A 15,832-nucleotide genomic window follows, 5' to 3' on the forward strand; every position below is an offset into this window, starting at 1 on the left:
GACAGTGTTGTTGTCATTACTTAGAATTCCTCATGGAGGCGACAAACTACACACTATAGCTTTAATAAGCTGAAGCAACTGAATTAGAGTTAATATATATATATATATATACAGTGGGGGAAATAAGTATTTGACCCCTTGCTGATTTTGCAGGTTTGCCCACTTACAAAGAATGCAAAAATCTACAATTTTAATCATATGTACATTCTAACAGTGAAAGACAGAATCCCAAAGAAAATTCCAGAAAATCACATCCTATGAATTTATTAAAATTGATAACCATCTGATGAGGAAAAACAAGTATTTGACCCCCTGGACAAACAGCATGTTAATATTTTGTAGAAAAGCCATTATTGGCCAGCACAGATGTCAAACGTTTTTATAGTTGGTGACAAGGTTTGTGCACATTTCGGCAGGGATGTTGGCCCACCTCCCTGCAGACAGCCTCCAAATCATTCAGGTTCCGAGGTTGTCGCCTGGCAACTCGAATTTTAAGCTCCCTCCAAAGATTTTCAATCGGATTCAGGTCTGGAGACTGGCTAGGCCACTCCAGAACCTTGATGTGCTTCTTCTTCAGCCACTCTTTTGTTGCTTTGGCGGTGTGCTTAGGGTCGTTGTCGTGCTGAAACACCCATCCTCGATCCATCTTCAGCTCTCTCACTGAGGGAAGGAGATGTCGGTCCAGAATTCCACGATACATGGCCCCGTCCATCCACCCCTCAATACGATGGAGTTGTCCCGTCCCCTTGGCTGAAAAGCACCCCAAAGCATGATGTTGCCACCACCATGCTTGACGGTGGGGATGGTGTTCTTTGGGTTGTACTCGGTGTTCTTTGCCCTCCAAACACGACGAGTTGAGTTGAGGCCAAAAAGTTCTATTTTGGTCTCATCTGACCACATCACCTTCTTCCAGGCCTCTTCTGAGTCGTCCAGGTGGTGAATGGCGAACTTCATGCGGGCCTGTACATGTTTCTTCTTGAGCAGGGGGACCTTGCGTGCGCTGCAGGATTTCAATCCATGACAGCGTAGTGTGTTACCAACCGTTTCTTTTGTAACTGTGGTCCCAGCTGCCTTCAGTTGATTCATCAGTTCCCCCCTTGTGGTTTTGGAATGATTCCTCACCGTTCGCATGATCAGGGACACCCCACGAGGCAAGATCTTGTGTGGAGGCCCAGACCGAGGGAGGTTGGCGGTGGTGTGGTGCTTCTTCCATTTACTGATAACTGCACCGACAGTTGATCTTTTCTCTCCAAGTTGCTTTCCGATTCTCTTGTAGCCCATCCCAGCCTTGTGCAGATCAACAATCTTGTCCCTGATGTCCGTAGAAAGCTCTTGCCCATGGTGGTGATGTTGGATGCTGGTTGTTTGGGTGTTGACAGGTGTCTTTTATACAGGTAACGAGGTGAGGCAGGTGTATTTGATGTAGATAATTAGTTTGGATTGGGGCTGTGTCTTAAAGAAAGACTAACTGGCTTGTAGGAGCCAGAATACTTGCTGTTTGTCCAGGGGGTCAAATACTTGTTTTTCCTCATCAGATGGTTATCAATTTTAATAAATTCATATGATGTGATTTTCTGGAATTTTCTTTGGGATTCTGTCTTTCACTGTTAGAATGTACATATGATTAAAATTGTAGATTTTTGCATTCTTTGTAAGTGGGCAAACCTGCAAAATCAGCAAGGGGTCAAATACTTATATATATATATATATATATATATATATATATATATATATATATATATATATATATATATCTTTTTTAATGTAATTGCCTGTTAGTGTGGCCTATAGGCTGCCATGAACATTTTTGATACTGCTGTTTGTAATTACTGCCTGACATGTGGCATCAGACAAAATCATTTTCCAATGGCATAGTGCAGATCTATGAATTTCTGTCTTGTCAGGAAACACAGGGCAGTCCCTCCAGTGTTTTGCAGCCTTTTTTTTTTTAGATTGTTGTCCCAAAATGCCTGATTTTGCGGGAGCTTTTGGAAAAAATTGCAATAAAAGTTGCGATTTCTTTTGTATGTTTGTTGCAATTAAGTTGTGGGAGATGGCAAAAGTTGCAAAAAAAGTTTAGATTTTAGTTTTTTGTATAGTTTTTAAAAAATAAAAAGGAAACTTGTTTTGGGGAGAATAAAATGACTCTAGGCTGAGTTTTCTTAGTAACCTTACCAAAAAGGCTCAGGATGCTGCAAATGTTGGTATAATATGAAAATGGCTGGTGGATTTAAGACAAAAAATAATTTATTGAATGAATCAAATTTGAACATATGTGTCAGTGGCTCGTTGATCTTTACATTGTTAGTTAAGTTCCTATCCTGGCCTGGGACACATTCACACGATTTGGAGGTCGAATACCCAATAAAGAGGGAATAATGAGTCTAATTTAATTCCTGGTTTAATGTGTCTCATGATATGTTCAGAGGTGAATTAAGTAGATATTATAGGCTATACTTAAAGCTTTTATCTGTGATTGCTATAGTGTCCCATCAATTTAACCGTCATAGGATGACTGATTTTTCATGGTGGATCGTGTTGGTTAGCCTGAACTGTACTCGAGCACCAGCATCCAGTGTTGCTCTACACCAATCATTAAATGGAGCTTTAATGGCTAAAATAACAAAATACTGAACACACAGTTTGATAAGGCACTTATTGGACTTTAACTTATCATTGCACTTACAATAACAAGTGTAGCTGTCCTCAATTTAGGTCATCCTCTACGTCTCCTCTCCAGTTTTTCTTGCATCTACCGGGTGTGACTGTGTGTGGTTTTTGTGTGTGTGTCAGTTGCGGGTGGGAACTGAGCAGCCCCGCCCGCTGCAGAGAGCCGACAGGAAACGGCAGCTTTCTGCAACTTTATAGTGAAAAAACATTACAGCGTACATTGATGTTAAAACGTATACAGGTTGGCAGGACGGTCAGAAATGATTTGCATGGTCTTTCACTGTATGTTTTGTTAGCAAATGTGAGATGTTCGAGTTGCACACATCTCGTCTTGCAAGGAAATGAATTTGGCGCCATACATGTGACATCAACCCGTTCTCACTCCCGCTTGGTCAGTGGCTCTCAAGAGTCACATAGTAACGCAAAATCTGGCACGTGGCACTGCTGCGATTGGTTGAAGTTGCGGGAAACTCCAGTTATTGGTCAAATTTGCTGAAAAGTTGCGGTGATTGGTCAAAATTGCGAGTTGCACCAAAGTCGCAGCGATTGATTGAATTTGCGCGAGGGACTGAATGGTATAGGTGCCATCATTCTTTTGGTGTGCCATGGCACAATACCTTTTTTGCAACAACTACAATGGACAGATACACAAAATAGATATACAAATAGGTAACTACAATGGACAGATACCTTTTTGTATATCCATATTCAGTGTAGGTTCAATTTCTAACAAGAAAGAGGGAGAAACACAAAGACTAAAAGAACAAGGGGTGGGGGTGGGGATATTATGGAGGTCGAATGCCCAATAAAGAGGGAATAATGAGTCTAATTTAATCGCTGGTTTAATGTGTCTCATGATATGTTCAGAGGTGAATTAGGTAGATAGTATAGGCTATATTTAAAGCTTTTATCTGTGATTGCTATAGTGTCCCATCAATTTAACCGTCATAGGATGACTGATTTTTCATGGTGGATCGTGTTGGTTAGCCTGAACTGCACTCGAGCACCAGCATCCAGTGTTGCTCTACACCAATCATTAAATGGAGCTTTAATGGCTAAAATAACTAAATACTGAACATAAGAAGAAGACTTGGTACCCCGGTCTTGTTGTTGATGATCATGTTATCCCAGTGGGCAAACACATTAGCAGCAATATTAACACTCAAACACTCATCATAACCCAATGTAGCAAACCTCGTCACATCTCACATTTCATGAAATTCTCTCAGACCTCTGTGGTCTTGTTCAACAGGCTAGGTGAAATTTAGAAGAAAAATGCAGAAATTGGACATGTTATAACTTAGAAGTAATATTTTATTTAAAGGAAAATTCCGAATTATTTCAACCTGGCATATTTCCTATAAATGAGGCCATAGCGGCTCTCTGGGTCATACGAACTTCTCACTCACCACCTCTGTTGCAGAGACGTGCAACGTGGGAAGCTGAGTCTCATACAGCTTTCCAAATAAACATGGTTTTTACATAAATCTTATTTCTTTATTTTCCAGCCCTTCTCTGTAGCCTCTCATTCACAGAGGGAGTCGTGGATATTTTGGTAAAGAGAAGTCAGAATTGCCATTTAAAGGCATAAAAAGCTGTGAAAGAAAGCAGACTTATTATAGACGAACTGAAGATTTGTTTGTTTCAAGTTTCAAGGGCATGAACACAAAATGAAATGTCAGCAGTTGGTAACTATTGGCCTGGGTATGTATCACGTGTTGAAATAAAACCCTGCATGTGTCTGAAGGTTCCAGTTATGATTGTGACATATCCTTTATGTAGTGTTTAAGACTATTTTTTTTCCTTCATGGATCCCTTAATTCATTGTCCCCCCTCCTCCCTCTATCACCATTGTAATGCACATAACGATTCCTATCGTCTTAATCCTCTCTGCCCTCTAGGTCATTTTCCCTCTCCCTCTGTCTCTCTTGTGCATGTTATGGCTTTCCCTCCCCACCTCTCATCTTTCCCATTGTCCCTTTTCCCCTCCTCCGTCACATATCTTATCCTCTTTCTCTATTTGTGTACCACCATCTTCCTACTCCATTCTCTTTTCAGTTTCTTTCCATCTTCTCTTTCTATCTTTCTGTCTCTCTTTCAACAGTGCTTTTGTGTTTTCTATAATCCTCTTTCTGGGATGGTTTTAATCTCCACTTTTAAGAGGCAAGTGGCCGTAGGCCTTTTGATGGCCCTCGAATAACTCTTTCTTCATGTGTATGAAAGACGATCGGCTTGTGTATGTGTGTGTCTGAGTGTAAAATTCTGCCAAAAGAGATGCTCACGTTGTATTACTCCTGTAGCACCATGTCACAGTTGGCTTCCATTAATAAATCTAAAATACAGCCTGTCAATTGACTTGTCAGTGTCAAGGTCAGGGCCACATCTCTCACCCTCATCCCCTTTCTGTTTTTTTTTTTTTTTTGCTCTTTCCATGTGCTGCACACCTCGACTTCATCCTTAAGCTTCATTTTTCTTTTCTTTTACTGGACCGTGGACTTTTCTTTTATCCCATTCTCTCTCCTTAAGGTCAACGCCAAGAAATACAGTATGTACAGTATACAGATGACATACAGAATTTTATAGTGATAATTAACTGTAGACAGACATATACTGTAGATAGTCTCTAAATCTAAATGAGATGATACTTTGCCAAATTTACATTTCTCATTAGTGTCAAAGAAATGTATAGAGTTGTCCAGCCCTTTAGCCTTTATATTATACAGACACAGACGCACTTGTTGGCAGTATCAAGAATTGTGACAGTATCAAAATGGTCAGACAGCTGTATTAGACTACCTCTCTTTCTCTCTCTTTGCGTGTCTCGGTTTCTGTCTATCTAATTATCTGTGATAGTGATGAGAGATAATATAAATCAGCACAAGGAGTACATTTGCTCTTAAGTGTAAAAATTGAACAAATAACACATTTCTCACAAAAAAGACATTTACTCGTTTAATTCTGATTTGATGTCACTGATAACTATTTGATAAGACATTACAACAGTATTTAGCCATACACACATTGAACTAATTGGCAATCTGCTGCCTTGGCTCTAAGTGAGATTTTAATTACACCATGATTCAAGTCCACGAAACACTATCTTTCTGAATTATTGCTTTATTTGCAATAATAGGCTCCCAAAAAAGCATATTACCTGAAATGGTCACTACACTTGTAATGCCATTTTCCTAATTCATGCATTACATGTTGTCTCCCAAATCAACTTCAATGGTGAGAGCTGAAATTATTTCTTATTGCCCTCTAATTTCAATTGTTTGAAATCTGGTGGGCTTGCTGCTTTGAAAGTACAGCTAGCACCAACTCAGAGGAACAAGGAACATTTAAATCAAGCAGCATAAACTTTAAGGACAAAAACAACCTTGTTGGACAAAAACATTTATTCTTATTTTATTTAGTTTCTTTTTCAAGGTCAGTTATTGTTTGTGGAAGTAAATGGTAATGAGGAAAACATTGCTATCTTTTTCAATGATACACTGCGGTGTGTTCAGAAAATTGTGAGGGAAACTGACAATTTGGGACATGACGGTGTCATTTTAGAAAGATAAATTTCTGAGCTCAATGGTTATACTCGGACGATCTCTTTCTTGCTCTCGATTAACCAGCAGTTTGAAGAGGATGACAATCAGGGAAGCTTTGGTGTAGAGCTAAAGATCTTTGTCCGAACCCGACGGGACCTTAATTTCTATCATTTTACACGGGCTCGCGCTCCAGGTTGCGCGCAACAGTGCAGAGGCAATGCAGAACATTTTAGTTAGGAGTGACAACGCTGAAATGAATGAAGACCCCCCCTCAGTACATTTTGAGACTTCAATGTTGTTGTTCCAGAAAATGACTTTATTTTCAATTAAACAGTTATGAACAGAATTCTAGAAACTGTAGACCCACTAGCCAATGACGGTAACCATGGCATTCAATTATTTTTGAGCCTAGTGAACTCTATCAGTGAGCAACTTCATAAGTGTCAATGCAATTAATAAAGGTTAATAAAAGGCCAGTGAAAAGTTTCCTTTTTAGTCAAATGATTATTCCATTTTCAATTGTTTAAACAAGACATTAATAATGTATTAGGAAATGGTGAGTTATTGACAACGATGCCTCTTCAATTTAGTCAAGTTCAACAGGCAACAGATTTTAATGTATATTAAGGAGTTCTTGGAAGTCATTCCTGACCAAATCCCTGAGTGTTTTTTAATGCAAAATCCATAGTTTCCTTAAAATCCTTGAATTTTTTCAGGACTGGCAACCGCAGGCAGTTAATGCATGTGTTTGTGGTGGACAGCCTTGTCTGAGGGGTGGAATATCATTTGCTCCTGTCGCAAAGGCCAGGATACCCCCAAGTTGAAGGGTCCCTCTTGCTCTGAAAAAAGAAATACACCAAAGAACACCAAAAAAAAATTAAACCTAGTATGTAGAAAACTTTTAAAAAGGAGGGAAAGACAAAGACAGACAGAAGGGCATATGAAAAGATTTTTATTCCATAAATAGCAATAATACTTACCCTCAACATCCAGCAGGTAGTCCCTCCCAAATGCAACCACACATTCCTCTGCCCTTCTTTTGTTCCTGCCCACTGCTGACACTTCTAGTACATCAGCTGTGAGTGGGGATGGCTCGTGACAAAACAGCGGTCTAACAGCATCTGGGTGCATTCTTATTGCATCAAGAACACCAAGGGTCTTCATCCCCTCCCTGAACCTGTAAAAATGTATCATGAGAAGATACAAATATCATTTTTCAAATTGGATAAATTATCACACAGCACATGAAAGGGATGACTTATAAGACAGTTCAGTGTTTTTGATTATGCAAAAAGGCCTTGTCTTTGACAACTATCTAAAACGTGATGTTCTTTAAGTTATTTTATATGATACATGCAAGCCTTTATTCGGAGTGTTTGGTTGCAGGGCTTGACATTAACTTTTTGAGGCACTTGTCCATCGGACAAGTATGTTTACGTTTCACTTGTCCATGCACAAAAGTCACTTGTCCACGTAAAGAGTCATCATTTTATAAAAAAAAATTGTTTTGCTAATGCAGAATTCGAACAAACTGTTGAAACCATCCAAACACTATCAACATTAATAAAATTCAGTTGAAACAGTAGAAACAAACGTGTCCCAACAATAGATTTCCCATTCAATAAGATCTCCAGACTTCATAGTACAAAGTAATATGTTGTACGCCGGTGTGCAGTCAGGATTTTAAAGTTTGTCATTACTTTCAGATTCCTAGTCAATATTCTAAGTTACTAAGTCAATATATTGAGATACTAAGTCGATACTTTGAGATGTTGAGTCAATTTATTGAGATTGTAAGTCAATATTTAAAATCTTCTCATTGGTTTGAGATTCTTAGTCAATATTCTGAGTTACTAAGTCAGTATATTGAGATACTAAGTCAATATTTTGGGATAAGTCAATATTGAGATACTAAGTCAATATATTGAGATTCTAAAGCAATATTTAACATTTTCTCATGACTTTGAGATTCTTAGTTTATATTCTGAGATATTAAGTCAATATTTTGACCAGATGTAGTGGTGAATTAAACTTGAACTTCTACTATATCTAAAATAATTTTGTAGACATAACAATGGATTTTGCCACTAAATGTTGGTGTTAACTATTTTTTTTATACAATTTCACTAATTTCTACCCAGCAGAGGCTGATTTAGAGATCCTTTAAAAGCTGTAGCTACTTTACAGTTGATTATTACCTGATATTTAATCTGCATGTTATTTATTTGTTTCAAAAAGGAGCACAAAAAAACGACATTATAGAACGGCAAAAACGACCACTGGATGGGAAAAAGGTATTTTACAACAACTTTGAATGCAGCACGAGTATGGCAAGGCCAATTTCAAGTGAAAGCAACATCTGTGTTTTTCCGACAACAGCAGCTACGTCATACGTTCCTCTCCAGTGAAATACAGACAGACACACTTTTACACCGTTTAGCTGTCAGCATTTTAACCGTGTTTACTCTAGCTGCTAGTTAACGGTAGGCTAACGTTACCTGCTGCCAAGTAACAGACGTAATGAGTGGCACATAACGTGAACTAACATGGCATTTTATTTTGTTTGAGTTTTAACTTGTCCAGTGGGGCAAGTAAATTTCTCTTCCACTTGCCCTACAAAAAATCCACTTGTCCCGGACAAGCCTTAATGTCGAGCCCTGGGTTGTACACTGGCTTTTAAAAATATGTTAAAATCTTTCATTATTCTTAACCCTTGTAAGGTGTTCAGGTCTGTGGGACCCGTTTTCAATGTTTGCTAAAATAAAAATGATGCTATTTATTATTTCTTCTAACTCAAACTCATTGGCCTTGGCTCATTTTCTTTGAAGAACATAAAAAATAACTTATTTTCAATTAGTGTACACGGTACACCCCCCTACATATAACTAATACAAATGAGGTGTTCGGGTCTACTGGACCCAAGTGTAATTATTACAGTGTAATAATTGTAGGTGCTATGAAACTTTGTACCTGCTATTCTCACACAAAGTTACAAAATTGTTACATTTCAAGTACTTTCACCTGTTCTGATTAAGTTCTAAGAAATAAGCACCAATAATGATGATTGATGATAATGAATGAAAAATCTTGTTTCTATTTTTTTTTTTTTTACCTTTTTTATAATTGAATTTCCTTGTTTACTCACAAAATCATGATCATATGATCTAACAGGAGTAAATGGCAAATATGAACCATAAATTATATATCTATCATTGGTAATTGAGCTTAAGTAAACCTCTGTTTAGTATTTTTATATACATTTTTATGGCTGTATTGATTTAAAAGCCTAATAATGTGGTGGGTCCACCAGACCTGGGAACATTGGCTGTGGAACAAAAATATGAACACCTTAGAAGGGTTAATTATGTTTGCTAAAAAATGGAGTTACACAAACCTTTGAAGTGCTCCACTAACTCGATGAACCAGCTGAAACATGATGATATCCTCCACCAAGAGATCTTTGTCTTCTATGTGTTTCAAAGGCCTTAGACACCCAGCATTGGCCAGATAATCTGTAATAAATCATTGTATAATATGAATAACACAAGATTAGATATATTAAACAAACTGTTCTTTCCTGGAGGCCAGGCCTGTATGTGATGATGAAATTAGGTGATGCATGAATTTATATGAATGACATCTTTTATTTAACTCCTTTAATCACAGTAGTATATTTAGCACTGACCAAGCCTGGTTTAAACATTCATATGAAAGTCAGAAACAAATCACACAGATTGCAGAAATATAAAAACAAATATGTGGCTTCACCACACTTAATCAGGGCTCTCAAGTTGGGGCAAGAGTGACATTCTAAAATGCTTAATAAGCACTTGAGAGCCCTGCTTAGTAGTATTTAGATTATTATTCACTGTAATAAACATATGTAAACATGTATATTGCACTCTTTAATAATAATAATAATACATTTTATTTATATAGCGCTTTTCATGGTACTCAAAGATTGCAACTCAGCTAGCATTGTTAAGAAAACGCTAAAAAACGCGTTCTTCGATTTCTGGAGGAGAAAAGAGAGGCTAGGGTCGAATTGAAAGTTAAGCAAGAGTTTTAATAAAACAACACGGTGAAAAATGACAGTCAAAACATAATTAAACATAAAACACGAAACACTGCCAGCAGCAGACTGCAAACATGATTCTCCTTGTGGGGACACAGATTGCAGCCATGCGACATGACAAAACAATACACTGTAACCAGCGGACTACAGCAGCTTCCCCTTGCGGGGTCACAGGTTGTAGTGTTGAATCTTTCTCCTGCTCCCACATTTATTCCTGTCTCTCAGGATAAGGACCCACCTCTGAATTTCAAGTCACAGACTAAAGTTGTTTATCATGGAAGTGTTGATTCTACAGTAATATGCATTTCCTTTGTTCTAATCACGTCTAGCTCAACAGGGGATGGCTCCCCAAAAAGAGACAACGGTTACCTTTCCTGTGGGGACAATGAGTCTCCTACAGTATGCTAAATAACAGCCATGACCTAATTAATTCTTTAGAAGCTAGGTTTTGGGTGAGGCAGTCAAATGCTGATTAGTGTGGTTTGATGCAATCGGTTGATTCAGTGCTTCCTCCAGCTACAGTGTTCATTCAACTAAAAGTACATTTTTATCAGACATCACCAATGTTTTAACTTTTTTAAACCTAACACTAGCCAGCCAGCCGATGCAAGACCGAGCATTCTTATTTAACCTATCTTTGCTGCAAAACGCCTACGCCTACTCTCTCTTTACCCAAAGATAGGTGAAATCCAATAAATGCAGAACTACATTGCAATAAGCTGCGCACTGAATAGCAAATTACAATGTGTTTGAAATTTAATAACAGGAGCGCAGCAATGGGTACTACAATTACCTTATATACTGTCTATGACAATTACCAGTATGCTTACATAACTGCTGCTGCTAGCTTTTTCTCCTAGTCAAAGTCAAATGTACATTGTACAGTAAAATATACTGTGGTTAATCAAAGGGCTTTACAGACCATGTGTCGTCTCTCTCATGTAAGCAGATTTAATTCGGAAACCTGATTTCTGAAATTATTTCACACAGCTTGCTCAAACTTGCTTGATCATATTAACTAGCACTAGCTAGCTAGTGGAGATATTGCACAGTTTTCAATGGAAAATGGCTAGCCCGTGTTATATGTGGGTAGCAACTAGCTCAGGGTTTCTGCAGGTATCAGCAAATCTCATTTCATGCTTTTTCATGCCCTTTTTCATGCCACTTTAAACTAATTTCATGCCCATGTCCAACTGCAGATACTTTAACACATAAATTGTAAGCATTTGACAATGCCAATATTTTATATTTGAAAATCCAAATTTAACTGTCAGATGGCTCACAAGACGGTTTACAGTCATTAAACGCAACACAAAGTGCTTCACAAAATAAGAACACAACAGAAATACAAATATTTAAAACACTGTTCACTGAGCAGCTCGCGTCTCTGCCCCGTGGATCTCAAAACAACATGCACCGATAATTAAAAGTAATGAACCTATACTGCTTACGGCAGTAGGCAAATTCGCCAAAATCATGTCAAACAGTCCCAAAAGTTAGACTAACTTCAAGTAAGCACCGCCATCTGAACTGAAAGCTGGTATTGAAACAGGGTGTAGCGAGACTTTGGTTTCTAAGGGGGAATACCCTCTGTCCACCACACCCACCCACCCACACCCACCCACACTGAGGAGCCAGGTGAGGAAAATCCACCCATGGGGAGCCATTAGTGCATATGTCTTAGTTCCTTTCCTTTTTGCTCCAACTCTGTCTAAACAGCAGAAGTTGCGTTGCTGGTCACGGCAAAGAATTCTAAACAGTTAACTGCTGCCTGCCTTTAAGCGCCGACTTGTGACTCTCGGACTGCATGTGTGATTTCACCACATTGACACCCATTGTGCAAAGTTTGAAGTTTTTTTTGCACACGCCGCAAAATGCCTCTCCGGGTTTACCGTCGACGGGCTTTAACCAGGTTCTGAATAGTTCATCCTCCAACCACTTCTGCTGAAACTTGCATTTTCACATTTTTCCTTCATTTGATATTTCCTCCGTTCTTTCGCCACAGCGTACACTCACTCACACCATAGACAGTAGACTCACACTCACCGCATTACTAGCATCCGGTGTCGCGACTTCATGCACCAGCCGTAAAAAACAGCCAATTAAAAGAAGTTAGGAGTAAAAGGAACCATTTCAGGTTCACAGACCATATTCCAAAAGAAGGATCCAAGAGAAAAAAAGCATTAGCGAGCGGCTACCGCTGTCTGAAAATACTGGTTAGCTGATTGGATAAACCATCTGTCTATCACCACCTAACCCAGCTCAAAACCAACGCTGATTGGTCCGGTCGTTTGGCTAACGGCTCCAAATTTTCTCTGCCTCAAGATGCCAGACTGATCTGCGAGTGGAAAACTGGAGCTCGCGAGATCGGGACGGTCTCACGAGGCTACCGAAACGCTGTCTCGTCTGGTAACGGGGTCCTCCGTGTTCCATTGAGCTAGCTAGAAGTAGCAGTGCTAGCCTGGAGCCAGGTCTGACTGGATTTGCAGTTCCACCCCTAAATAATCTCTGCATCTCCGAATCAGAGCTCTGTTGGACTTAATTTAATTGTCGAGACATCGTTGACAATAGCTCACCATTTCCTAAAATATTATTTAGAAGACCCACAGCTTCATTTAGCCTCTCTCTATCCATTACAGCTCCACTTCAGCCAAACTATTATAGTGACAGTGCCGGAATTTGACCGTCAAATACCACTTCTTCTTTGTCAACCAATCAGGAGCTGAGTAATCAAACTCCCTTCCGTTTCAATCAAACTCTCTCACATACACTACTATACTCTCTCACACACACTACTATACTCTCTCACATACACTACTATACTCTCTCACACACACTACTATACGCTCTCACATACACTACTATGCTCTCTCACATACACTACTATACTCTCTCACATACACTACTATACTCTCTCACATACACTACTATACGCTCTCACATATACTACTATACTCTCTCACATACTATACTCTCTCACATATACTACTATGCTCTCTCACATACACTACTATGCTCTCTCACATACACTACTATACTCTCTCACATATACTACTATACTCTCTTACATACACTACTATACTATCTCACATATACTACTATACTATCTCACATACAATGCTATACTCTCTCACACACACTACTATACTCTCTCACATACACAACTATACCCTCTCATACATACATGTAAAAGGATTATAATAGTGTGTGTGTATGAGTATAGTGGTGTATATGCAAGATTATGATAGTGTGTGTAAGACAGAAGTATGAATTACCTCCTATACGGCCTCTTATACTTAACTCTGGACCTCATTACTCTCTCAGTACACACACACACACATATACACACACACACACACACACACACACACAAACCAGAGTCCAGGCTGGGTTTCTGGACTTCATTAGTTTTCCAATTAGCTGCTGTCATCTGTCGACCTTGGTTACTTGGCGCAACCATGACACCACAGCTAATTCTCTGCCCTGATTTGTCTCACAGGGAACAGATGGACTTCCTGTTTTCTTTCTAGGGGATAGTCAAAATGATTCCTTACTGTGAACTTTCAAATGTTTTCTTTTTCTCCTAAAGTTAGAAAACATGACATTAAAAGAAATTTAAGACCAACAACATTTGAAGATGTAATGAATAATATAATAACCTTAAATAATAATTGTTACCGTAGCAGGGTGGTTTATGACTCAATGGTTTAAACCTGCAAATGTAATTGAGCACTCCATCGTTGTAGTATGAATAAGTGGTTGAGGCTTTTACTCATCTTCTGACTGCTGATATTCTTACCACAGTTACTACTGAAGTCTTTCTGTAAAAGCATTTTGCCCCCCAGTTCTGAACTGTAGTTAAAACTTAAAATGCAAAGTGCTAAAATACAACACCAATATGGCATCCAGTACATAACAAGTTAAGATGTTATTCCACTATAAATTCAGGAGGGGAAACCTGAGATAATCAAGACGTTGATGTTAGCCTCAGCCATGGCTTCTAGGACTTTCAATCAACATAGTTGAATGCAGTGTAGGAGGTGGTTTAAAAGAAACATAACAAAATAGTTGTCAAGGGTGTGTTTGTTTGCATTTTGATGTTCTTATTCACACACCTAAGTGATTTATGTGAATGTGAAAAGTCTTGTGGTTTAATGTTAACTTGGTGGGAAAAACTGTTAATTGCCATCAGGTTTAAAACTGGATTTTGAGGTGTGGCAAACAGTCACAGACAAGCTCATCCAAACCCACATACACATCAGCCATAAAACTGCGATATACACATAAATAATCTATACAAACAAGTCATTTATCAGCTGTATATTTTATATGTAACTGTGGTGCGATATCATTGTTATAATTTTTTGTACACCGGTTTTGTCTGTTTTGTAAAGAACATAACTTCATGTAATCATTTAGTTTTTTGCTCAGGTTCTTAGTTCATATTGGTTGCATGTGACTGTTGAGCTCTCATTGCAGTAAACCATAAAGTATGTTATAATTTCCCTCCCACCACCTGCTTAATGTATATTTAATGAATCACTATTCGTAGAATGTAAAGTAAACTATGACAGAGGGAGTCCCTTTGTATTGAGTCTGAATAATCTGTTTCACACATGCACAGGCACAAAGTCATACACAAACAAGTGTGAATCCACTTGCACATATCAGGACACAAACACAGATACACACAGGGAAATGTGGCAGGACTCTATTTTTTTTTACTTTACAAATGCTAAATACCAAAAGTCTAAAAAGGATTTGTGAGTGTAAGTGGGAGTAGTTTTGTCGGTAGTCTGGACCAAAGTCTTGGACCATTCCCAAAAAAATTGTGGATACACAATTAAATCTCTTTATATCCTGTGGTTATAAATATAATCTGTATTAGCATTATATGGATTTAAAGCTGTGTTTGAAGTTTGAATCAAGGCCTTCTTCTTCTTCCGTGCAATATTTCTTCCCCGTTGTTAGATATGACACGTACCGTATTGGTCCGAATATAAGACGAACCTGATTGACTCCTGTCAATCTCTTGGGAGCGGCCACTTTGAGGACCACGGTAAGATTTTCTCTGGCTGTTTGCATTTTTAGACGGTGTATCATCTCCATGACAACACCTCGTTGTACTTTCGTTCTAACTTTCGACTTCCAGGCTTTTTGGAGCTAGATATATCAAATATGAATGTGGATAACGTTAGTGACAGTGAAATGCTTGCTACGGTTGCACTTCTAGTGATGAATCGGCGAAAACACTTTTTATTTCTCTGATTCACAGCTTTGATCTAACGCCCGCTGGGCTCTCTCTCTCTCTCTCTCTCTTCAGTGTCTCCCTTTCTGGCTTGACCCTATAACGTTAGTGTGCTTTCGGGCAGTCGTTGAGGCTCCGTCTTAAACTCTGCCATTTCGACCAGCTGTTTGTAACATTAAAATAAAATTGACTATGGATAATTTAATTTCTATATAATATCTGACTTTACCAGCTGACTTCTCTATTGGCTGAAACATGTGATGTCCCTTACGTTCTAAAACCAGCCTCTTTGACTTGAAC

At 38.6% G+C, this 15,832-nt stretch overlaps 1 protein-coding gene across 1 annotated transcript; it reads right to left on the minus strand.

The window, feature by feature from the left end:
* Positions 1-6,944: 6,944 nt before the first annotated feature.
* On the minus strand, positions 6,945-15,348 carry LOC114563347 (G2/M phase-specific E3 ubiquitin-protein ligase-like). Its single transcript, XM_028590200.1, has 4 exons — positions 15,269-15,348; positions 9,604-9,721; positions 7,190-7,386; positions 6,945-7,048 (listed from the first exon to the last, which is right to left on the minus strand). Exons 2-4 carry the CDS (start codon positions 9,642-9,644, stop codon positions 6,945-6,947), a joined length of 342 nt encoding a protein of 113 aa, XP_028446001.1. The 5' UTR covers positions 9,645-9,721; positions 15,269-15,348.
* Between the last annotated feature and the right edge of the window lie 484 nt (positions 15,349-15,832).

The sequence above is a fragment of the Perca flavescens genome, chromosome 10, assembly GCF_004354835.1.
Source record: "Perca flavescens isolate YP-PL-M2 chromosome 10, PFLA_1.0, whole genome shotgun sequence".
Taxonomy (NCBI): domain Eukaryota; kingdom Metazoa; phylum Chordata; class Actinopteri; order Perciformes; family Percidae; genus Perca; species Perca flavescens.

Coding starts and splice junctions, on each gene's coding strand:
- LOC114563347 (XM_028590200.1), bottom strand. CDS start 9,644: ATGTTTCAGCTGGTTCATCGAGTTAGTGGAGCACTTCAAAG. Junction 7,387..9,603: donor GTTAGTGGAGCACTTCAAAG/GTTTGTGTAACT, acceptor ACATTTTTACAG/GTTCAGGGAGGGGATGAAGA. Junction 7,049..7,189: donor CTACCTGCTGGATGTTGAGG/GTAAGTATTATT, acceptor TTCTTTTTTCAG/AGCAAGAGGGACCCTTCAAC.